Genomic DNA, 23,649 nt, shown 5'->3' with positions numbered 1-23,649 from the left:
TTTGCCTCTCATTCGTTTTGTTTTGTTGTTTTTTTTTTCACGATTGTTATTAGTTGTAAAATTTCTCCTATCTAGAACATTTCTAGAACATCTAGAATTTCTAGAACAAAGGGTATAATTCTGGAAATATCTGAGTGTTTTGGAGTAGGCTTCTTCAGACTGTTATTCTGAATTACTTCTGTAAGATCAGTGATAAACTCACTTGCCTTCCTTTAATGTCTGTAACTTGAGTTGAAGCAGCTAATCATACAAAAGAAGGTTCCAGGTCTCTAAAATAGAACGAAAGCATGGCATTTGACTGTAAATAAAATGCTGACTATGTAGGTAGATGAGTAGAATCAGAGCTCCCTGAGCACCCTACACAACAGTCACTTAGATTTAGAACTGATGGTGGGTTACCAGGCAGGAGTCTAAGCGACTAAACACAAGCATTGAAGTGACGAAAAAAAATGCAGTGCCACTTTGCTGAGCCAATCTGGCAAATGTTTGTGATCTGCCTGACAAGCAGCGTTTGATCTAGTACACCTTCCAAGAACTCGGACTTAAAGATCCTCAGGAAGGCTAGTGAGTATTAAGTGGGAGTACCTCATTCACAGGGCCGTGTAGTAACTGTATGTTACCCACATCAAATTAATTGAATTGCAAGATCAAAAAAGTAGCCTGGGAACAGCAGTTGCTGATGGATCGGATGCTTACTAACTACTTTGGCCAGGTGAAATATGGCGGAATCTTCAGGAATGTAAGTTATCCGCGCGTTCCCCAGGAAGATTACCAAGTTTTAAATGTGTAGTTTAAGATTTTGATTCCCAGTATTAAATGTTTATTACAGGTCAATGTGTTCCATACAAAAAGTTAAAAAATAGAACTACAGAGGCAGACTAGGTTGTTTTCAACTCTGATGTCCAAGCAGCAGTTATTTTAATTTGGGCATAAGACAATAATGCCACTGTGTGCTTCTGTGCTTCCGACGTGCAGATATCTTGAGTGTCTTCCTGCCAGTGATGCCGTTCCCCCTTGTCCTGTGGCCATCAGAGCCTGGGAAGTCGGTCAGCACACGCACTAGAAATGCCGGCTGCGCTGTTGACCCGCAGGCCTTTCCTAGACTCTCTGCTGTGCCGTCCCAGCACGGGCGCGGTGCGGAAGGCCTGAGGGAGGCCATCCTTGCTCCCCAAGGATGCTGTCAGCACCGGGCCCCTGGCTTCGCACTACCCACAGGAGCCACCGCCCTCCTGCGTGTGTGCCGCGCCCTCAGCCCCGTGAGGTGGTGACCGTGATGTCACAGTGGTGGCAGGGAGCGGCCATTGTGACCCGCGGGGCCGGGAGCAGAGCTAAGGCTGCTGGGCTGGGGCCGAGCTCAGTGCGGCCTGGTGAGGTGTGGAGAGAGCACTGACTCTCTTGTTTCTCGCCGACGATGCCGAACATGTTCCAAAGGAACGAGGAGGAGGCCTCCAACTCTGGGGAGCCAGGTGAGAGCACCGTATCCCTGCACGCAGCTCCCCACTGCTGGGCAGAGGGCTGCTGGGGCTCTGCCTGTAGCTGGGAGGGGGGGAAGGGGCGAGCAGGGGCTCCCCAGCGCCACGGACAGGCAGGGCCCCTCTGCTCGGGCCCAGCCAAGCTATGGCTGACTACTGGCACCACTAGGCCTGCAATGCCCCAGGGACAGCCGGCCCTGCCAGGTGCTCACCGCTGCTCACGGTTGCTCTCTCCTTCCTCTGCAGAGTGCGTGCTGTGCCGCAGGACACGGGTCAACCCGGACACCTGCGGGCAGATGTTTTCCACCGGTGGGCTCTGTGCCCACCAGTTCTGCTTGGTAAGTTCGCTCAAGGCCTCGGGCTCCTGACAGGGATGCTCCCTGCCTTCCTGGCCTCACGAGATCGCACTCTTTTCTCTCCTACAGTTCTTTGCTGATGGCCTCTTGGAGTGGAGAAGCCCGCTGGGAGAACTTTTTGGCTTCTCCCTTCATGCCGTCCAGCATGCAGTCCAGCTGGCAGACCAGAAGGTGGGTTCCTGAACTGAATGGGGAGTTTGGTGTTGGCAGAGGCTCACACCGGCTTTGCCTGGGCCCAAACAAAGTGATCGCGGCCTTTCCAACCGGCTCCGGGACAAAGTCCCACCACAGCAGACCAGCCTCTGTGGTGGGACTCTGCGCCCTGCCCAGAGAAGTGGGGTCAGCCATGGAGGCCCCGAGCCCTCCACTGATGGGCACTGGTCTGCTCTTTGCAGCACTGCTTTGTCTGCGGCGAGAGGGGAGCTACCATCAGCTGCGCGCAGACAGGCTGTGAGCGCAGCTTCCATCTGCCCTGCGCCGAGGACGGGGAGTGCGTCACCCAATATTTTGGGCAGCACCGGTAAGGGCTGGCAGCAGCAGCCAAGCTGCCGTCCCTCCCTGTTCCTCCCGGGGAGGTACCCGCAGCAACACCTCCCAGCATCCTGCCAGAGCCAGAGCCCAGGCCTGGAGCTCTCTCCTGGTCCTCTGCCCTCCTTACAGCACTTCTCACCATGCCCATCCTTTTCTGTCCTCCTGCCCAGGTCCTTCTGCTGGGAGCATCGCCCTCGACAGGCAGCGGAGGCAGCTCCATCTCAGAACGCCTCCTGTGTCATCTGCCTGGAGCCCGTGGGGGACAGCACGTCCTACCACACCATGGTGTGCCCGGTGTGCAAACAGGCCTGGTTCCACCGGGGCTGCATCAGGGTAGGAGCCCTCCCCTCACCCTTTGGGCACGGCTGGTGCTCAGCAGCACCCAGCCCTGCTCACGCTCACGCTCCTTGTGCTTCTCCTGCAGAAACATGCCTTACACGCTGCCACCATGCGCTTCTTCTGCCCCGTCTGTGGAGGAAGAACGCAATTCAGGTCCCAGATGACCACACTGGGGATCCAGATCCCAGTCAGGTTGGTGTCCTTCTGCCCGGCTCTGCAGACACTCGGGCACAGGAGCTGTGCCTGCCCGGGAAGGGCCCAGTCCCTTGCCGTCTAGCAAGCACTGTTCTCAGCTTCATGGAGAAGCTGGGAATGAGCTCAAGGTAGATGAGCAGGGATGCCCCAGATCTGCCTCACACCTGCGGGACTCATCGCATTCCCTCTGTTCTCTGGCAGACGACCATCTTGGTGGGACGATCAGGACTACCAGTCTCTGAGAGAGAGGCACAGGCGGTGTGATGCCAGAATGTGCATCTACCTTGGAGGCAGGGAGAGGGCACAGGAGAAGGGGTGAGTGACCTCCGCAGTCCTCTGGGGCTCTGCGTGGGATCTCAGCCTCAGCACAGGCTGGGGGAGCAAGGATTGAGTGCCAGAGCCGTGCCGGCTGCTCCCTGCCTTGGTTTGCTTTGTCCTCACAGCCACAACCCCTTTGCTTCCGCAGGCGCTGGCAGCTGCTGCTCTGCAGCTCCTGTGGCTCAGAAGGCACGCACCGGAACTGCACCTTCTGGGCCACCAGCGGCAATAGCTGGGAGTGCGACACCTGCGCTGCTGCGGGCACCGGTAAGAGGCAAAGAGCCGCATGCCTCGGGGCCTGGCCAGGCAAGGCCTGGCAGCAGGGGCTCGGGGTGGCCTTGCCCGTGCCATGAGAGATGGCAGCCTGTCCTGCCCTGGGGCTGCATGTTCATCCTGATGACCTTCCTGTCTCTCCTTACAGCATCCCGCCCCAACTCTGGCCTTGCCAGCCCCAGCGCTCCTAGCCAGATGGTAATGGGGCCATCCCACAGCTCCTCGGGACCTGAAAACATCAGCCCTGGTCCTACCAGCCAGGCAGCAACAGGCCCATCCTGCAGCTCCCATCTGCCTGCAGCAGAGCAGGACACCGCTCAGCAGTGCCAAGGACGTGGTAGGAGGAGACGGGCACCAGCTGCAGATGCTGAGACCTGCTCCCAGATCCCTACCAGACAGAGGACAGCGCAGTCCTCCAGAAGCTCCCGGGCAGCTGCACGTAGACAGCATCCCAGACAGAGGGGGAGCAGCCACACAAGAAGCCGATCCCCATTGAACGGCCAGGCCTCGGGCTCCCGGAGTCAGCCCAGAAGATGCCGTGGTGGGAGCCGTACGACAGCCCGAGGTGCTCAGAGAAGCACCCGCACCTCGGCCACACCAGCAGCATCGAGGTCCTCGAGGGCTTCCCCGCTGCCTGAACGCAGGAGACAATCCAGGCGGCGAGGGCGGGCCCACACTCGAAGCCGATCCCCAGTGGGGCGTCGGGATTCAGCTTCGCGCAGCCGACCGCGAAGAAGCCGTGGCCGGTCCAGGCAGCGGAGAACGGCCCGGACACAAAGCCGCTCCCGGGTCCAACTACATCCCCGCAGACGGTCCCAAAGACGGCGCAGAAACAGCCGTTCCCCATCCCCACGGGATGGCTGTGCTTCCAAGCGGCCAAGAAGATAAACCTTGAAGACAGTCCACGTATGTTAACTTCATTCTTCAGTGGACCAGCCCGGGCACGAAGCTGCTCCCGGGTCTAACATCAGAGAAGACATCCCCACAACCAACCCCAAAGACAGCACGGAAACAACCGTGTCCCATCCCCCCGTGATTTTTATGATTCCCCCATAAAAAAAAAATAAAAATAAAAATAATCCCTTAATATACTCCCCAAATCTTGGCTTCATTGTTCTCTGCTTTGTCCTGGGGTGGGGAGTGATAGGAGCTGAGAGCACGGGGCTGTGTTCTCCCCAGCGCCTTCCCAGATGTTTGCCACGGAGTTATCTTTAGGTCCATCTGCGTCTGTGACGGGGGTCAGCGAGCCCGCAGGCCCAGCAGCCTGAAGAAAAAGTGGTGGTGACGGAGGTGCCTCGATGGTTTACAGGCCAGTTCAGGCCATTTCCGTGACCAACGGGGAAAGGGGACCCACAGACCCACACCCTGGGGAAGGGGAAAGGGGAAAAGGAGGGAGGGGTAGGGAGGTGGGAGACGGGCCTGAAAACAAAACGGTGGCAGCAATCTGAGGAGGAAAGTCAATTTCCTAAAGATGATATCGGAATGCAAGGTAACACAATGTAACACTTGGTGTAACCGTTGACTGCCCAGCTTGGCTGCTTCAGAGCCACCCCGGCCAGAACAGCAGCGATTGACTGCAAGGTACAGGCAGCGGGGTTTCAGTCCGTTCCTTTACCGGGGGAACCCCACGCCAACAGAGCAGCCCGACAGTTCTCCTGAGAGCGGCTGATGTGGGTCGGCATTGCCGGGGCGATGGAACTGCATCCGCACCCCTTGCCTTAGGAAATCTTACGGGAGGGCCTCAATGCACTGCTGCCCACCAGGTGCGGCGAGGAGAAGGCAGCATGTGTGCAGCACCCACAGCATACTGCAGCAGCAGGTGTGCTATCTTGTGCAGCAGGGTGCAGAAGCGCTGTCCCTCCTCGCTCCAGAGACCGGCTGACCAACCCGCAGTCTCCGAGACCACAGATCTTTTTCCAGGCTGTGTAGCCTGGGAAGAATATAGGAACACTGTCTGCATATGTAGAGATAGGATCAGGAAAGTCAAGGCTGTTTTGTACTCATGACTGATGAGGCTGCTCCTCAAGTACTGTGTCCAGTTTTGGGTCCCTAAGTGCAAGAAAGACATCGAGGCCTTGGAACGTGTTCAAAGAAGGGCAACAAAGCTGGTGAGGAGTCTGGAGCACAGGCCATATGAGGAGAGACTGAAGGAGCTGGGAATGTTCAGCCTGGAGGAGGCTCAGGGGAGACCTTATTGCTCTCTATAACTTCCTGAAGGGAGGCTGTAGTGAGCTGGGGGTCAGCATCTTCTCTTGTGACATTAGTGACAGGACTGGAGGGAATGGTTTCAAACTGCAGCAGGGGAGATTCAGGCTGGACATTAGGAAATGATACTTCTCAGAAAGAGTGGTCAGGCACTGGAATGGACTGCTCATGGAGGTGGTAGAGCAACTGACCCTGGCGGTGTTCAAGGAACGATTGGATGCAGTGTCGAGGGGCATGGTTTAGTGGGAGCTAAACAGGTGATAGGTGAACGGTTGAACCGGGTGATCTTTTAGGTCTTTTCCAACCTTGGTGAAGCTCCGATTCTGTGATTCTATGATCAGCAGAGCGGAACTTGGCAAGGAATGTGAAAAGGAACTGGAAGAAGTTCTACAGGTACATGGGCAGGTGGAGACAGACCAAGGAGAGTGTTTCCCCTCTGATAAATGAGGATGGAGAAGGGGCTTTTTCAGACGTGGAGAAAGCTGATGTGCTCAATAAGTGCTTTGCCTCAGTCTTCACTGCTGGTCAGGCTCCTCATGTCCACCGGGAGCCTGAGCCTCTGGCTGTGGGCGAGAGGGGCAGATTCCATCCCGCTGTGACAACAGAACAAGGCTGAGGCGTCCTCACGAAACTGAACGTGTACAAGTCCATGGGGCCAGATGATATCCATCCTGGGGTTCTCAGAGAGAGGTGGCTGATGTGGTTGCCGAGCCGACCTCCATCGTATTAGAAAAATCACAGCTGTCGGCTGAGATCCCCGGTGGCTGGGAGAAGGGAAACGTTACTCCCATTTTTAAGCAAGGGAGAAAGGATGAGCAGTGGATGTGCAGGCTAGTGAGCCTCACCTCTGTGCCTGGGAAGAGCACGGAGGAGATCCTCCTGGTTACCCCGTTAAGGCACATAGGAGACAAAGAGGTGATCCGAGACAGCCAGCGTGGCTTCAGGGAGGGCAGGTCTTGTCTGACCAGTCTGGTGGCCTTCTGTGATGGAGTGGCAGCAATCGGTGGATGGGAGAAGGGTGACGGATGTCATCTTCCTACACTTCTGCAAAGCCTCTGGCACTGTCTCTCACCACATCCTTCTCTCAACATGTGAGAGGTATGGATTTGGAGGATTGACTGTTCAGAGGATTTGGAATTGGTTGGCTGGATGCAGCCACAGAGTTGTGATTAATGGTTCTGTGTCAGGGTGGAGGCCGGTCACAAGTGGTGTCCCTCGGGGGTCGGTCTTGAAACCAATGCTCTTCAACATCTTCATCGATGACATAGACAATGGCATCGAATGCACCCTCAGCAAGTTTGCCAATGACACCAAGCTGAGTGGTGCAGTCAATACACTGGAGGGAGGGGAAACTATCCAGAGAGACCCGGACAGGTTGGAGAAGTGATTCCCGGTGAACCTAATGAAGTTCAACAAGGCCAAGTGCAAGGTGTTGCACTCTGGCCAGGGCAATCCCAGATGTTTATACAGAGTGGGCAAAGAGCCCTTAGAGAGCAGCCCTGTGGGGACAAACTTGGGTGTCCTGGTAGACAAGAGGCTGGACGTGAGCCAGCAGTGTGAGCTTGCAGCCCAGAAGGCCAACTGTTTTCTAGACTGCATTAAAAAAGGGGTGGCCAGCAGGGAGAGGGAGGTGATTGTCCCTCTCTACTCAGCTCTTGTGAGGCCCCATCTGGAGTACTGCGTCCAGGCCTGGGGCTTGCAGCACAAGAAAGATGCAGAGATCTTGGAATGAGTCCAGAAGAGGAGCAGTAAGATGACCAGAGGGCTGGAGCACTTCTCCGATGAGGAAAGGTTGAGGGTACTGGGCTTGTTGAGCTTGGAGAAGAGAAGGCTCCAGGGAGACCTCATTGTGGCCTCCCAAGACTTAAACACAAGGGGGAATGGCTGTTTGCAAGAGCGGACAGTGACAGGACAAGGGGGAATAGTTTTTAACTGTGACAGGAGGGGTTTAGGTTAGATATGAGGAGGAAGTTTTTCACACAGAGGGTGGTGATGCAATGGAACAGGTTGCTCAAAGAGGTTGCTGGGTGCCCCATCCCTGGAGGCATTCAAGGCCAGGCTAGATGTGGCTCTGGGCTGCCTGGTCTGGTGGTTGGCAACCCTGCACAGAGCAGGGGGACTGAAACTGGATGAGCATTGTGGTCACTTTCAGCCCAGACCGTTCTGTGAATCTATGATTCTGTAAAAGCTGACAAATGCTTGTATCAAATGTTCATCTTTTTGTCCTTTGACAAGCAGTGTCCCAAATCTAGTCCAGCAAAAATATATTTCTATGCAGACTTTTCAGCAGTCATGTACAATAATCTTCCAAACTTCGGGTCTTCATATGGTATAAGTTATTAGAGGAAAGGCAGTGCCTTTTCTTAGTGGAGTAAAAGATGTTTGATGAGTTTCTCCAAGCTATGACATTAGCTTGACTTCATCCTGGAATAAAAGTTTGATGTGCTATTTTACTATGAAGTGATACTGTGTAATAGTATTTTGAAGAAAACAAGAGCAGAAAATAGTCCTGATTTCAAAGAGTTTTTTACATTTCTTTAAAGAATCCAATGTTTACAATTTTGTAGAAAATATTCAGGTCTGTGATGGCTTCATGAATTTTTAAGAAGTTATTTTTGGTAAGGTCATCTTTGGGGGTGAAAAATTAAACCTCAAGAGTTTTTTGTACCAATGAAGTTACTGAGTACTTACTTAATTTCTTATGATGTGCCTTTCTGTGTGCTTTGAGTTTTATCTGAAGTATCTCGAAAAGTGTAATGCGGGCTTTTAAACCCCCTTTTTTTCTTGTCTTGTAAATATTTTCCCAACTGCTACTTTTGTGTTTCCTCTGCTCTGCTCTCCCCTGTCCCCAGTAATATTCCAACTTCTAGTCTCTGGTGCTTTAGTATAGAGATAGGGTAGAGGTGGAAATTAAGTTTAAACCATTATACAGTCCTGTAGGCCTCTTTGAATTTACCTGGCTGGAAAACAAACAAACAAATATATATATATAAACAAACAATATATATATATATATATATCAGAGAATGCCCATTTCTCTTTGTAGAATGAGCTGTGATGCAGTTAGACTTTGTATGGGAAGCAGATATGAACATTACTGATTTCTGTCATGAAAGAATTCTTTTTTTTTTTTTTTTTCTTTTTAAGGGCTACTTCTTTTCAGAATTTACCAAAAATACATCACTTTTTAAAATGTGGCATCATTACACTTGCTTGTTTATACCTATTGCAGAATTTTTTGCCTCTCATTCGTTTTGTTTTGTTGTTTTTTTTTTCACGATTGTTATTAGTTGTAAAATTTCTCCTATCTAGAACATTTCTAGAACATCTAGAATTTCTAGAACAAAGGGTATAATTCTGGAAATATCTGAGTGTTTTGGAGTAGGCTTCTTCAGACTGTTATTCTGAATTACTTCTGTAAGATCAGTGATAAACTCACTTGCCTTCCTTTAATGTCTGTAACTTGAGTTGAAGCAGCTAATCATACAAAAGAAGGTTCCAGGTCTCTAAAATAGAACGAAAGCATGGCATTTGACTGTAAATAAAATGCTGACTATGTAGGTAGATGAGTAGAATCAGAGCTCCCTGAGCACCCTACACAACAGTCACTTAGATTTAGAACTGATGGTGGGTTACCAGGCAGGAGTCTAAGCGACTAAACACAAGCATTGAAGTGACGAAAAAAAATGCAGTGCCACTTTGCTGAGCCAATCTGGCAAATGTTTGTGATCTGCCTGACAAGCAGCGTTTGATCTAGTACACCTTCCAAGAACTCGGACTTAAAGATCCTCAGGAAGGCTAGTGAGTATTAAGTGGGAGTACCTCATTCACAGGGCCGTGTAGTAACTGTATGTTACCCACATCAAATTAATTGAATTGCAAGATCAAAAAAGTAGCCTGGGAACAGCAGTTGCTGATGGATCGGATGCTTACTAACTACTTTGGCCAGGTGAAATATGGCGGAATCTTCAGGAATGTAAGTTATCCGCGCGTTCCCCAGGAAGATTACCAAGTTTTAAATGTGTAGTTTAAGATTTTGATTCCCAGTATTAAATGTTTATTACAGGTCAATGTGTTCCATACAAAAAGTTAAAAAATAGAACTACAGAGGCAGACTAGGTTGTTTTCAACTCTGATGTCCAAGCAGCAGTTATTTTAATTTGGGCATAAGACAATAATGCCACTGTGTGCTTCTGTGCTTCCGACGTGCAGATATCTTGAGTGTCTTCCTGCCAGTGATGCCGTTCCCCCTTGTCCTGTGGCCATCAGAGCCTGGGAAGTCGGTCAGCACACGCACTAGAAATGCCGGCTGCGCTGTTGACCCGCAGGCCTTTCCTAGACTCTCTGCTGTGCCGTCCCAGCACGGGCGCGGTGCGGAAGGCCTGAGGGAGGCCATCCTTGCTCCCCAAGGATGCTGTCAGCACCGGGCCCCTGGCTTCGCACTACCCACAGGAGCCACCGCCCTCCTGCGTGTGTGCCGCGCCCTCAGCCCCGTGAGGTGGTGACCGTGATGTCACAGTGGTGGCAGGGAGCGGCCATTGTGACCCGCGGGGCCGGGAGCAGAGCTAAGGCTGCTGGGCTGGGGCCGAGCTCAGTGCGGCCTGGTGAGGTGTGGAGAGAGCACTGACTCTCTTGTTTCTCGCCGACGATGCCGAACATGTTCCAAAGGAACGAGGAGGAGGCCTCCAACTCTGGGGAGCCAGGTGAGAGCACCGTATCCCTGCACGCAGCTCCCCACTGCTGGGCAGAGGGCTGCTGGGGCTCTGCCTGTAGCTGGGAGGGGGGGAAGGGGCGAGCAGGGGCTCCCCAGCGCCACGGACAGGCAGGGCCCCTCTGCTCGGGCCCAGCCAAGCTATGGCTGACTACTGGCACCACTAGGCCTGCAATGCCCCAGGGACAGCCGGCCCTGCCAGGTGCTCACCGCTGCTCACGGTTGCTCTCTCCTTCCTCTGCAGAGTGCGTGCTGTGCCGCAGGACACGGGTCAACCCGGACACCTGCGGGCAGATGTTTTCCACCGGTGGGCTCTGTGCCCACCAGTTCTGCTTGGTAAGTTCGCTCAAGGCCTCGGGCTCCTGACAGGGATGCTCCCTGCCTTCCTGGCCTCACGAGATCGCACTCTTTTCTCTCCTACAGTTCTTTGCTGATGGCCTCTTGGAGTGGAGAAGCCCGCTGGGAGAACTTTTTGGCTTCTCCCTTCATGCCGTCCAGCATGCAGTCCAGCTGGCAGACCAGAAGGTGGGTTCCTGAACTGAATGGGGAGTTTGGTGTTGGCAGAGGCTCACACCGGCTTTGCCTGGGCCCAAACAAAGTGATCGCGGCCTTTCCAACCGGCTCCGGGACAAAGTCCCACCACAGCAGACCAGCCTCTGTGGTGGGACTCTGCGCCCTGCCCAGAGAAGTGGGGTCAGCCATGGAGGCCCCGAGCCCTCCACTGATGGGCACTGGTCTGCTCTTTGCAGCACTGCTTTGTCTGCGGCGAGAGGGGAGCTTCCATCAGCTGCGCGCAGACAGGCTGTGAGCGCAGCTTCCATCTGCCCTGCGCCGAGGACGGGGAGTGCGTCACCCAATATTTTGGGCAGCACCGGTAAGGGCTGGCAGCAGCAGCCAAGCTGCCGTCCCTCCCTGTTCCTCCCGGGGAGGTACCCGCAGCAACACCTCCCAGCATCCTGCCAGAGCCAGAGCCCAGGCCTGGAGCTCTCTCCTGGTCCTCTGCCCTCCTTACAGCACTTCTCACCATGCCCATCCTTTTCTGTCCTCCTGCCCAGGTCCTTCTGCTGGGAGCATCGCCCTCGACAGGCAGCGGAGGCAGCTCCATCTCAGAACGCCTCCTGTGTCATCTGCCTGGAGCCCGTGGGGGACAGCACGTCCTACCACACCATGGTGTGCCCGGTGTGCAAACAGGCCTGGTTCCACCGGGGCTGCATCAGGGTAGGAGCCCTCCCCTCACCCTTTGGGCACGGCTGGTGCTCAGCAGCACCCAGCCCTGCTCACGCTCACGCTCCTTGTGCTTCTCCTGCAGAAACATGCCTTACACGCTGCCACCATGCGCTTCTTCTGCCCCGTCTGTGGAGGAAGAACGCAATTCAGGTCCCAGATGACCACACTGGGGATCCAGATCCCAGTCAGGTTGGTGTCCTTCTGCCCGGCTCTGCAGACACTCGGGCACAGGAGCTGTGCCTGCCCGGGAAGGGCCCAGTCCCTTGCCGTCTAGCAAGCACTGTTCTCAGCTTCATGGAGAAGCTGGGAATGAGCTCAAGGTAGATGAGCAGGGATGCCCCAGATCTGCCTCACACCTGCGGGACTCATCGCATTCCCTCTGTTCTCTGGCAGACGACCATCTTGGTGGGACGATCAGGACTACCAGTCTCTGAGAGAGAGGCACAGGCGGTGTGATGCCAGAATGTGCATCTACCTTGGAGGCAGGGAGAGGGCACAGGAGAAGGGGTGAGTGACCTCCGCAGTCCTCTGGGGCTCTGCGTGGGATCTCAGCCTCAGCACAGGCTGGGGGAGCAAGGATTGAGTGCCAGAGCCGTGCCGGCTGCTCCCTGCCTTGGTTTGCTTTGTCCTCACAGCCACAACCCCTTTGCTTCCGCAGGCGCTGGCAGCTGCTGCTCTGCAGCTCCTGTGGCTCAGAAGGCACGCACCGGAACTGCACCTTCTGGGCCACCAGCGGCAATAGCTGGGAGTGCGACACCTGCGCTGCTGCGGGCACCGGTAAGAGGCAAAGAGCCGCATGCCTCGGGGCCTGGCCAGGCAAGGCCTGGCAGCAGGGGCTCGGGGTGGCCTTGCCCGTGCCATGAGAGATGGCAGCCTGTCCTGCCCTGGGGCTGCATGTTCATCCTGATGACCTTCCTGTCTCTCCTTACAGCATCCCGTCCCAACTCTGACCGTGCCAGCCCCAGCGCTCCTAGCCAGATGGTAATGGGGCCATCCCACAGCTCCTCGGGACCTGAAAGCATCAGCCCTGGTCCTACCAGCCAGGCAGCAACAGGCCCATCCTGCAGCTCCCATCTGCCTGCAGCAGAGCAGGACACCGCTCAGCAGTGCCAAGGACGTGGTAGGAGGAGACGGGCACCAGCTGCAGATGCTGAGACCTGCTCCCAGATCCCTACCAGACAGAGGACAGCGCAGTCCTCCAGAAGCTCCCGGGCAGCTGCACGTAGACAGCATCCCAGACAGAGGGGGAGCAGCCACACAAGAAGCCGATCCCCATTGAACGGCCAGGCCTCGGGCTCCCGGAGTCAGCCCAGAAGATGCCGTGGTGGGAGCCGTACGACAGCCCGAGGTGCTCAGAGAAGCACCCGCACCTCGGCCACACCAGCAGCATCGAGGTCCTCGAGGGCTTCCCCGCTGCCTGAACGCAGGAGACAATCCAGGCGGCGAGGGCGGGCCCACACTCGAAGCCGATCCCCAGTGGGGCGTCGGGATTCAGCTTCGCGCAGCCGACCGCGAAGAAGCCGTGGCCGGTCCAGGCAGCGGAGAACGGCCCGGACACAAAGCCGCTCCCGGGTCCAACTACATCCCCGCAGACGGTCCCAAAGACGGCGCAGAAACAGCCGTTCCCCATCCCCACGGGATGGCTGTGCTTCCAAGCGGCCAAGAAGATAAACCTTGAAGACAGTCCACGTATGTTAACTTCATTCTTCAGTGGACCAGCCCGGGCACGAAGCTGCTCCCGGGTCTAACATCAGAGAAGACATCCCCACAACCAGCCCCAAAGACAGCACGGAAACAACCGTGTCCCATCCCCCCATGATTTTTTGATTCCCCCATAAAAAAAAAATAAAAATAATCCCTTAATATACTCCCCAAATCTTGGCTTCATTGTTCTCTGCTTTGTCCTGGGGTGGGGAGTGATAGGAGCTGAGAGCACGGGGCTGTGTTCTCCCCAGCGTCTTCCCAGATGTTTGCAACGGAGTTATCTTTAGGTCCATCTGTGTCTATGATGGGGGTCAGCGAGCCCGCAGGCCCAGCAGCCTGAAGAAAAAGTGGTGGTGACGGAGGTGCCTCGATGGTTTACAGGCCAGTTCAGGCCGTTTCCGTGACCAACGGGGAAAGGGGACCCACAGACCCACACCCTGGGGAAGGGGAAAGGGGAAAAGGAGGGAGGGGTAGGGAGGTGGGAGACGGGCCTGAAAACAAAACGGTGGCAGCAATCTGAGGAGGAAAGTCAATTTCCTAAAGATGATATCGGAATGCAAGGTAACACAATGTAACACTTGGTGTAACCGTTGACTGCCCAGCTTGGCTGCTTCAGAGCCACCCCGGCCAGAACAGCAGCGATTGACTGCAAGGTACAGGCAGAGGGGTTTCAGTCCGTTCCTTTACCGGGGGAACCCCACACCAACAGAGCAGCCCGACAGTTCTCCTGAGAGCGGCTGATGTGGGTCGGCATTGCCGGGGCGATGGAACTGCATCCGCACCCCTTGCCTTAGGAAATCTTACGGGAGGGCCTCAATGCACTGCTGCCCACCAGGTGCGGCGCGGAGAAGGCAGCGTGTGTGCAGCACCCACAGCATACTGCAGCAGCAGGTGTGCTATCGTGTGCAGCAGGGTGCAGAAGCGCTGTCCCTCCTCGCTCCAGAGACCGGCTGACCAACCCGCAGTCTCCGAGACCACAGATCTTTTTCCAGGCTGTGTAGCCTGGGAAGAATATAGGAACACTGTCTGCATATGTAGAGATAGGATCAGGAAAGTCAAGGCTGTTTTGTACTCATGACTGATGAGGCTGCTCCTCAAGTACTGTGTCCAGTTTTGGGTCCCTAAGTGCAAGAAAGACATCGAGGCCTTGGAACGTGTTCAAAGAAGGGCAACAAAGCTGGTGAGGAGTCTGGAGCACAGGCCATATGAGGAGAGACTGAAGGAGCTGGGAATGTTCAGCCTGGAGGAGGCTCAGGGGAGACCTTATTGCTCTCTATAACTTCCTGAAGGGAGGCTGTAGTGAGCTGGGGGTCAGCATCTTCTCTTGTGACATTAGTGACAGGACTGGAGGGAATGGTTTCAAACTGCAGCAGGGGAGATTCAGGCTGGACATTAGGAAATGATACTTCTCAGAAAGAGTGGTCAGGCACTGGAATGGACTGCTCATGGAGGTGGTAGAGCAACTGACCCTGGCGGTGTTCAAGGAACGATTGGATGCAGTGTCGAGGGGCATGGTTTAGTGGGAGCTAAACAGGTGATAGGTGAACGGTTGAACCGGGTGATCTTTTAGGTCTTTTCCAACCTTGGTGAAGCTCCGATTCTGTGATTCTATGATCAGCAGAGCGGAACTTGGCAAGGAATGTGAAAAGGAACTGGAAGAAGTTCTACAGGTACATGGGCAGGTGGAGACAGACCAAGGAGAGTGTTTCCCCTCTGATAAATGAGGATGGAGAAGGGGCTTTTTCAGACGTGGAGAAAGCTGATGTGCTCAATAAGTGCTTTGCCTCAGTCTTCACTGCTGGTCAGGCTCCTCATGTCCACCGGGAGCCTGAGCCTCCGGCTGTGGGCGAGAGGGGCAGATTCCATCCCGCTGTGACAACAGAACAAGGCTGAGGCGTCCTCACGAAACTGAACGTGTACAAGTCCATGGGGCCAGATGATATCCATCCTGGGGTTCTCAGAGAGAGGTGGCTGATGTGGTTGCCGAGCCGACCTCCATCGTATTAGAAAAATCACGGCTGTCGGCTGAGATCCCCGGTGGCTGGGAGAAGGGAAACGTTACTCCCATTTTTAAGCAAGGGAGAAAGGATGAGCAGTGGATGTGCAGGCTAGTGAGCCTCACCTCTGTGCCTGGGAAGAGCACGGAGGAGATCCTCCTGGTTACCCCGTTAAGGCACATAGGAGACAAAGAGGTGATCCGAGACAGCCAGCGTGGCTTCAGGGAGGGCAGATCTTGTCTGACCAGTCTGGTGGCCTTCTGTGATGGAGTGGCAGCAATCGGTGGATGGGAGAAGGGTGACGGATGTCATCTTCCTACACTTCTGCAAAGCCTCTGGCACTGTCTCTCACCACATCCTTCTCTCAACATGTGAGAGGTATGGATTTGGAGGATTGACTGTTCAGAGGATTTGGAATTGGTTGGCTGGATGCAGCCACAGAGTTGTGATTAATGGTTCTGTGTCAGGGTGGAGGCCGGTCACAAGTGGTGTCCCTCGGGGGTCGGTCTTGAAACCAATGCTCTTCAACATCTTCATCGATGACATAGACAATGGCATCGAATGCACCCTCAGCAAGTTTGCCAATGACACCAAGCTGAGTGGTGCAGTCAATACACTGGAGGGAGGGGAAACTATCCAGAGAGACCCGGACAGGTTGGAGAAGTGATTCCCGGTGAACCTAATGAAGTTCAACAAGGCCAAGTGCAAGGTGTTGCACTCTGGCCAGGGCAATCCCAGATGTTTATACAGAGTGGGCAAAGAGCCCTTAGAGAGCAGCCCTGTGGGGACAAACTTGGGTGTCCTGGTAGACAAGAGGCTGGACGTGAGCCAGCAGTGTGAGCTTGCAGCCCAGAAGGCCAACTGTTTTCTAGAGTGCATTAAAAAAGGGGTGGCCAGCAGGGAGAGGGAGGTGATTGTCCCTCTCTACTCAGCTCTTGTGAGGCCCCATCTGGAGTACTGCGTCCAGGCCTGGGGCTTGCAGCACAAGAAAGATGCAGAGATCTTGGAATGAGTCCAGAAGAGGAGCAGTAAGATGACCAGAGGGCTGGAGCACTTCTCCGATGAGGAAAGGTTGAGGGTACTGGGCTTGTTGAGCTTGGAGAAGAGAAGGCTCCAGGGAGACCTCATTGTGGCCTCCCAAGACTTAAACACAAGGGGGAATGGCTGTTTGCAAGAGCGGACAGTGACAGGACAAGGGGGAATAGTTTTTAACTGTGACAGGAGGGGTTTAGGTTAGATATGAGGAGGAAGTTTTTCACACAGAGGGTGGTGATGCAATGGAACAGGTTGCTCAAAGAGGTTGCTGGGTGCCCCATCCCTGGAGGCATTCAAGGCCAGGCTAGATGTGGCTCTGGGCTGCCTGGTCTGGTGGTTGGCAACCCTGCACAGAGCAGGGGGACTGAAACTGGATGAGCATTGTGGTCACTTTCAGCCCAGACCGTTCTGTGAATCTATGATTCTGTAAAAGCTGACAAATGCTTGTATCAAATGTTCATCTTTTTGTCCTTTGACAAGCAGTGTCCCAAATCTAGTCCAGCAAAAATATATTTCTATGCAGACTTTTCAGCAGTCATGTACAATAATCTTCCAAACTTCGGGTCTTCATATGGTATAAGTTATTAGAGGAAAGGCAGTGCCTTTTCTTAGTGGAGTAAAAGATGTTTGATGAGTTTCTCCAAGCTATGACATTAGCTTGACTTCATCCTGGAATAAAAGTTTGATGTGCTATTTTACTATGAAGTGATACTGTGTAATAGTATTTTGAAGAAAACAAGAGCAGAAAATAGTCCTGATTTCAAAGAGTTTTTTACATTTCTTTAAAGAATCCAATGTTTACAATTTTGTAGAAAATATTCAGGTCTGTGATGGCTTCATGAATTTTTAAGAAGTTATTTTTGGTAAGGTCATCTTTGGGGGTGAAAAATTAAACCTCAAGAGTTTTTTGTACCAATGAAGTTACTGAGTACTTACTTAATTTCTTATGATGTGCCTTACTGTGTGCTTATGACACAACAGCTTTGAGTTTTATCTGAAGTATCTCGAAAAGTGTAATGCGGGCTTTTAAACCCCCTTTTTTTCTTGTCTTGTAAATATTTTCCCAACTGCTACTTTTGTGTTTCCTCTGCTCTGCTCTCCCCTGTCCCCAGTAATATTCCAACTTCTAGTCTCTGGTGCTTTAGTATAGAGATAGGGTAGAGGTGGAAATTAAGTTTAAACCATTATACAGTCCTGTAGGCCTCTTTGAATTTACCTGGCTGGAAAACAAACAAACAAATATATATATATAAACAAACAATATATATATATATATATATCAGAGAATGCCCATTTCTCTTTGTAGAATGAGCTGTGATGCAGTTAGACTTTGTATGGGAAGCAGATATGAACATTACTGATTTCTGTCATGAAAGAATTCTTTTTTTTTTTTTTTTCTTTTTAAGGGCTACTTCTTTTCAGAATTTACCAAAAATACATCACTTTTTAAAATGTGGCATCATTACACTTGCTTGTTTATACCTATTGCAGAATTTTTTGCCTCTCATTCGTTTTGTTTTGTTGTTTTTTTTTTCACGATTGTTATTAGTTGTAAAATTTCTCCTATCTAGAACATTTCTAGAACATCTAGAATTTCTAGAACAAAGGGTATAATTCTGGAAATATCTGAGTGTTTTGGAGTAGGCTTCTTCAGACTGTTATTCTGAATTACTTCTGTAAGATCAGTGATAAACTCACTTGCCTTCCTTTAATGTCTGTAACTTGAGTTGAAGCAGCTAATCATACAAAAGAAGGTTCCAGGTCTCTAAAATAGAACGAAAGCATGGCATTTGACTGTAAATAAAATGCTGACTATGTAGGTAGATGAGTAGAATCAGAGCTCCCTGAGCACCCTACACAACAGTCACTTAGATTTAGAACTGATGGTGGGTTACCAGGCAGGAGTCTAAGCGACTAAACACAAGCATTGAAGTGACGAAAAAAAATGCAGTGCCACTTTGCTGAGCCAATCTGGCAAATGTTTGTGATCTGCCTGACAAGCAGCGTTTGATCTAGTACACCTTCCAAGAACTCGGACTTAAAGATCCTCAGGAAGGCTAGTGAGTATTAAGTGGGAGTACCTCATTCACAGGGCCGTGTAGTAACTGTATGTTACCCACATCAAATTAATTGAATTGCAAGATCAAAAAAGTAGCCTGGGAACAGCAGTTGCTGATGGATCGGATGCTTACTAACTACTTTGGCCAGGTGAAATATGGCGGAATCTTCAGGAATGTAAGTTATCCGCGCGTTCCCCAGGAAGATTACCAAGTTTTAAATGTGTAGTTTAAGATTTTGATTCCCAGTATTAAATGTTTATTACAGGTCAATGTGTTCCATACAAAAAGTTAAAAAATAGAACTACAGAGGCAGACTAGGTTGTTTTCAACTCTGATGTCCAAGCAGCAGTTATTTTAATTTGGGCATAAGACAATAATGCCACTGTGTGCTTCTGTGCTTCCGACGTGCAGATATCTTGAGTGTCTTCCTGCCAGTGATGCCGTTCCCCCTTGTCCTGTGGCCATCAGAGCCTGGGAAGTCGGTCAGCACACGCACTAGAAATGCCGGCTGCGCTGTTGACCCGCAGGCCTTTCCTAGACTCTCTGCTGTGCCGTCCCAGCACGGGCGCGGTGCGGAAGGCCTGAGGGAGGCCATCCTTGCTCCCCAAGGATGCTGTCAGCACCGGGCCCCTGGCTCCGCACTACCCACAGGAGCCACCGCCCTCCTGCGTGTGTGCCGCGCCCTCAGCCCCGTGAGGTGGTGACCGTGATGTCACAGTGGTGGCAGGGAGCGGCCATTGTGACCCGCGGGGCCGGGAGCAGAGCTAAGGCTGCTGGGCTGGGGCCGAGCTCAGTGCGGCCTGGTGAGGTGTGGAGAGAGCACTGACTCTCTTGTTTCTCGCCGACGATGCCGAACATGTTCCAAAGGAACGAGGAGGAGGCCTCCAACTCTGGGGAGCCAGGTGAGAGCACCGTATCCCTGCACGCAGCTCCCCACTGCTGGGCAGAGGGCTGCTGGGGCTCTGCCTGTAGCTGGGAGGGGGGGAAGGGGCGAGCAGGGGCTCCCCAGCGCCACGGACAGGCAGGGCCCCTCTGCTCGGGCCCAGCCAAGCTATGGCTGACTACTGGCACCACTAGGCCTGCAATGCCCCAGGGACAGCCGGCCCTGCCAGGTGCTCACCGCTGCTCACGGTTGCTCTCTCCTTCCTCTGCAGAGTGCGTGCTGTGCCGCAGGACACGGGTCAACCCGGACACCTGCGGGCAGATGTTTTCCACCGGTGGGCTCTGTGCCCACCAGTTCTGCTTGGTAAGTTCGCTCAAGGCCTCGGGCTCCTGACAGGGATGCTCCCTGCCTTCCTGGCCTCACGAGATCGCACTCTTTTCTCTCCTACAGTTCTTTGCTGATGGCCTCTTGGAGTGGAGAAGCCCGCTGGGAGAACTTTTTGGCTTCTCCCTTCATGCCGTCCAGCATGCAGTCCAGCTGGCAGACCAGAAGGTGGGTTCCTGAACTGAATGGGGAGTTTGGTGTTGGCAGAGGCTCACACCGGCTTTGCCTGGGCCCAAACAAAGTGATCGCGGCCTTTCCAACCGGCTCCGGGACAAAGTCCCACCACAGCAGACCAGCCTCTGTGGTGGGACTCTGCGCCCTGCCCAGAGAAGTGGGGTCAGCCATGGAGGCCCCGAGCCCTCCACTGATGGGCACTGGTCTGCTCTTTGCAGCACTGCTTTGTCTGCGGCGAGAGGGGAGCTACCATCAGCTGCGCGCAGACAGGCTGTGAGCGCAGCTTCCATCTGCCCTGCGCCGAGGACGGGGAGTGCGTCACCCAATATTTTGGGCAGCACCGGTAAGGGCTGGCAGCAGCAGCCAAGCTGCCGTCCCTCCCTGTTCCTCCCGGGGAGGTACCCGCAGCAACACCTCCCAGCATCCTGCCAGAGCCAGAGCCCAGGCCTGGAGCTCTCTCCTGGTCCTCTGCCCTCCTTACAGCACTTCTCACCATGCCCATCCTTTTCTGTCCTCCTGCCCAGGTCCTTCTGCTGGGAGCATCGCCCTCGACAGGCAGCGGAGGCAGCTCCATCTCAGAACGCCTCCTGTGTCATCTGCCTGGAGCCCGTGGGGGACAGCACGTCCTACCACACCATGGTGTGCCCGGTGTGCAAACAGGCCTGGTTCCACCGGGGCTGCATCAGGGTAGGAGCCCTCCCCTCACCCTTTGGGCACGGCTGCTGCTCAGCAGCACCCAGCCCTGCTCACGCTCACGCTCCTTGTGCTTCTCCTGCAGAAACATGCCTTACACGCTGCCACCATGCGCTTCTTCTGCCCCGTCTGTGGAGGAAGAACGCAATTCAGGTCCCAGATGACCACACTGGGGATCCAGATCCCAGTCAGGTTGGTGTCCTTCTGCCCGGCTCTGCAGACACTCGGGCACAGGAGCTGTGCCTGCCCGGGAAGGGCCCAGTCCCTTGCCGTCTAGCAAGCACTGTTCTCAGCTTCATGGAGAAGCTGGGAATGAGCTCAAGGTAGATGAGCAGGGATGCCCCAGATCTGCCTCACACCTGCGGGACTCATCGCATTCCCTCTGTTCTCTGGCAGACGACCATCTTGGTGGGACGATCAGGACTACCAGTCTCTGAGAGAGAGGCACAGGCGGTGTGATGCCAGAATGTGCATCTACCTTGGAGGCAGGGAGAGGGCACAGGAGAAGGGGTGAGTGACCTCCGCAGTCCTCTGGGGCTCTGCGTGGGATCTCAGCCTCAGCACAGGCTGGGGGAGCAAGGATTGAGTGCCAGAGCCGTGCCGGCTGCTCCCTGCCTTGGTTTGCTTTGTCCTCACAGCCACAACCCCTTTGCTTCCGCAGGCGCTGGCAGCTGCTGCTCTGCAGCTCCTGTGGCTCAGAAGGCACGCACCGGAACTGCACCTTCTGGGCCACCAGCGGCAATAGCTGGGAGTGCGACACCTGCGCTGCTGCGGGCACCGGTAAGAGGCAAAGAGCCGCATGCCTCGGGGCCTGGCCAGGCAAGGCCTGGCAGCAGGGGCTCGGGGTGGCCTTGCCCGTGCCATGAGAGATGGCAGCCTGTCCTGCCCTGGGGCTGCATGTTCATCCTGATGACCTTCCTGTCTCTCCTTACAGCATCCCGCCCCAACTCTGACCTTGCCAGCCCCAGCGCTCCTAGCCAGATGGTAATGGGGCCATCCCACAGCTCCTCGGGACCTGAAAACATCAGCCCTGGTCCTACCAGCCAGGCAGCAACAGGCCCATCCTGCAGCTCCCATCTGCCTGCAGCAGAGCAGGACACCGCTCAGCAGTGCCAAGGACGTGGTAGGAGGAGACGGGCACCAGCTGCAGATGCTGAGACCTGCTCCCAGATCCCTACCAGACAGAGGACAGCGCAGTCCTCCAGAAGCTCCCGGGCAGCTGCACGTAGACAGCATCCCAGACAGAGGGGGAGCAGCCACACAAGAAGCCGATCCCCATTGAACGGCCAGGCCTCGGGCTCCCGGAGTCAGCCCAGAAGATGCCGTGGTGGGAGCCGTACGACAGCCCGAGGTGCTCAGAGAAGCACCCGCACCTCGGCCACACCAGCAGCATCGAGGTCCTCGAGGGCTTCCCCGCTGCCTGAACGCAGGAGACAATCCAGGCGGCGAGGGCGGGCCCACACTCGAAGCCGATCCCCAGTGGGGCGTCGGGATTCAGCTTCGCGCAGCCGACCGCGAAGAAGCCGTGGCCGGTCCAGGCAGCGGAGAACGGCCCGGACACAAAGCCGCTCCCGGGTCCAACTACATCCCCGCAGACGGTCCCAAAGACGGCGCAGAAACAGCCGTTCCCCATCCCCACGGGATGGCTGTGCTTCCAAGCGGCCAAGAAGATAAACCTTGAAGACAGTCCACGTATGTTAACTTCATTCTTCAGTGGACCAGCCTGGGCACGAAGCTGCTCCCGGGTCTAACATCAGAGAAGACATCCCCACAACCAGCCCCAAAGACAGCACGGAAACAACCGTGTCCCATCCCCCCATGATTTTTTGATTCCCCCATAAAAAAAAAATAAAAATAATCCCTTAATATACTCCCCAAATCTTGGCTTCATTGTTCTCTGCTTTGTCCTGGGGTGGGGAGTGATAGGAGCTGAGAGCACGGGGCTGTGTTCTCCCCAGCGTCTTCCCAGATGTTTGCAACGGAGTTATCTTTAGGTCCATCTGTGTCTATGATGGGGGTCAGCGAGCCCGCAGGCCCAGCAGCCTGAAGAAAAAGTGGTGGTGACGGAGGTGCCTCGATGGTTTACAGGCCAGTTCAGGCCGTTTCCGTGACCAACGGGGAAAGGGGACCCACAGACCCACACCCTGGGGAAGGGGAAAGGGGAAAAGGAGGGAGGGGTAGGGAGGTGGGAGACGGGCCTGAAAACAAAACGGTGGCAGCAATCTGAGGAGGAAAGTCAATTTCCTAAAGATGATATCGGAATGCAAGGTAACACAATGTAACACTTGGTGTAACCGTTGACTGCCCAGCTTGGCTGCTTCAGAGCCACCCCGGCCAGAACAGCAGCGATTGACTGCAAGGTACAGGCAGCGGGGTTTCAGTCCGTTCCTTTACCGGGGGAACCCCACACCAACAGAGCAGCCCGACAGTTCTCCTGAGAGCGGCTGATGTGGGTCGGCATTGCCGGGGCGATGGAACTGCATCCGCACCCCTTGCCTTAGGAAATCTTACGGGAGGGCCTCAATGCGCTGCTGCCCACCAGGTGCGGCGCGGAGAAGGCAGCGTGTGTGCAGCACCCACAGCATACTGCAGCAGCAGGTGTGCTATCGTGTGCAGCAGGGTGCAGAAGCGCTGTCCCTCCTCGCTCCAGAGACCGGCTGACCAACCCGCAGTCTCCGAGACCACAGATCTTTTTCCAGGCTGTGTAGCCTGGGAAGAATATAGGAACACTGTCTGCATATGTAGAGATAGGATCAGGAAAGTCAAGGCTGTTTTGTACTCATGACTGATGAGGCTGCTCCTCAAGTACTGTGTCCAGTTTTGGGTCCCTAAGTGCAAGAAAGACATCGAGGCCTTGGAACGTGTTCAAAGAAGGGCAACAAAGCTGGTGAGGAGTCTGGAGCACAGGCCATATGAGGAGAGACTGAAGGAGCTGGGAATGTTCAGCCTGGAGGAGGCTCAGGGGAGACCTTATTGCTCTCTATAACTTCCTGAAGGGAGGCTGTAGTGAGCTGGGGGTCAGCATCTTCTCTTGTGACATTAGTGACAGGACTGGAGGGAATGGTTTCAAACTGCAGCAGGGGAGATTCAGG

The 23,649-nt window shown here is 54.2% G+C and overlaps 3 protein-coding genes across 3 annotated transcripts; all 3 read left to right on the top strand.

Annotated features, from left to right (window-relative positions):
- The first annotated feature begins 1,411 nt into the window (after positions 1–1,411).
- Positions 1,412–3,564, top strand: LOC140264584 (PHD finger protein 7-like). Its single transcript, XM_072360440.1, has 8 exons — positions 1,412–1,466; positions 1,719–1,810; positions 1,898–1,999; positions 2,224–2,348; positions 2,530–2,653; positions 2,784–2,890; positions 3,095–3,208; positions 3,360–3,564. The coding sequence occupies exons 1-8, from the start codon at positions 1,412–1,414 to the stop codon at positions 3,562–3,564; spliced, it is 924 nt and encodes a 307-aa protein (XP_072216541.1).
- A 6,773-nt stretch (positions 3,565–10,337) lies between these two features.
- LOC140264583 (PHD finger protein 7-like) lies at positions 10,338–12,490 on the top strand. The gene is made up of 8 exons (XM_072360439.1): positions 10,338–10,392; positions 10,645–10,736; positions 10,824–10,925; positions 11,150–11,274; positions 11,456–11,579; positions 11,710–11,816; positions 12,021–12,134; positions 12,286–12,490. Exons 1-8 carry the CDS (start codon positions 10,338–10,340, stop codon positions 12,488–12,490), a joined length of 924 nt encoding a protein of 307 aa, XP_072216540.1.
- Positions 12,491–19,270: 6,780 nt separating this feature from the next.
- LOC140264582 (PHD finger protein 7-like) lies at positions 19,271–21,423 on the top strand. Its single transcript, XM_072360437.1, has 8 exons — positions 19,271–19,325; positions 19,578–19,669; positions 19,757–19,858; positions 20,083–20,207; positions 20,389–20,512; positions 20,643–20,749; positions 20,954–21,067; positions 21,219–21,423. The coding sequence occupies exons 1-8, from the start codon at positions 19,271–19,273 to the stop codon at positions 21,421–21,423; spliced, it is 924 nt and encodes a 307-aa protein (XP_072216538.1).
- Positions 21,424–23,649: the final 2,226 nt, after the last annotated feature.

This window comes from Excalfactoria chinensis, chromosome Z (genome assembly GCF_039878825.1).
Source record: "Excalfactoria chinensis isolate bCotChi1 chromosome Z, bCotChi1.hap2, whole genome shotgun sequence".
NCBI classification, from domain to species: Eukaryota; Metazoa; Chordata; class Aves; order Galliformes; family Phasianidae; genus Excalfactoria; species Excalfactoria chinensis.
This window is presented reverse-complemented; position numbering and strand designations above follow the sequence as displayed.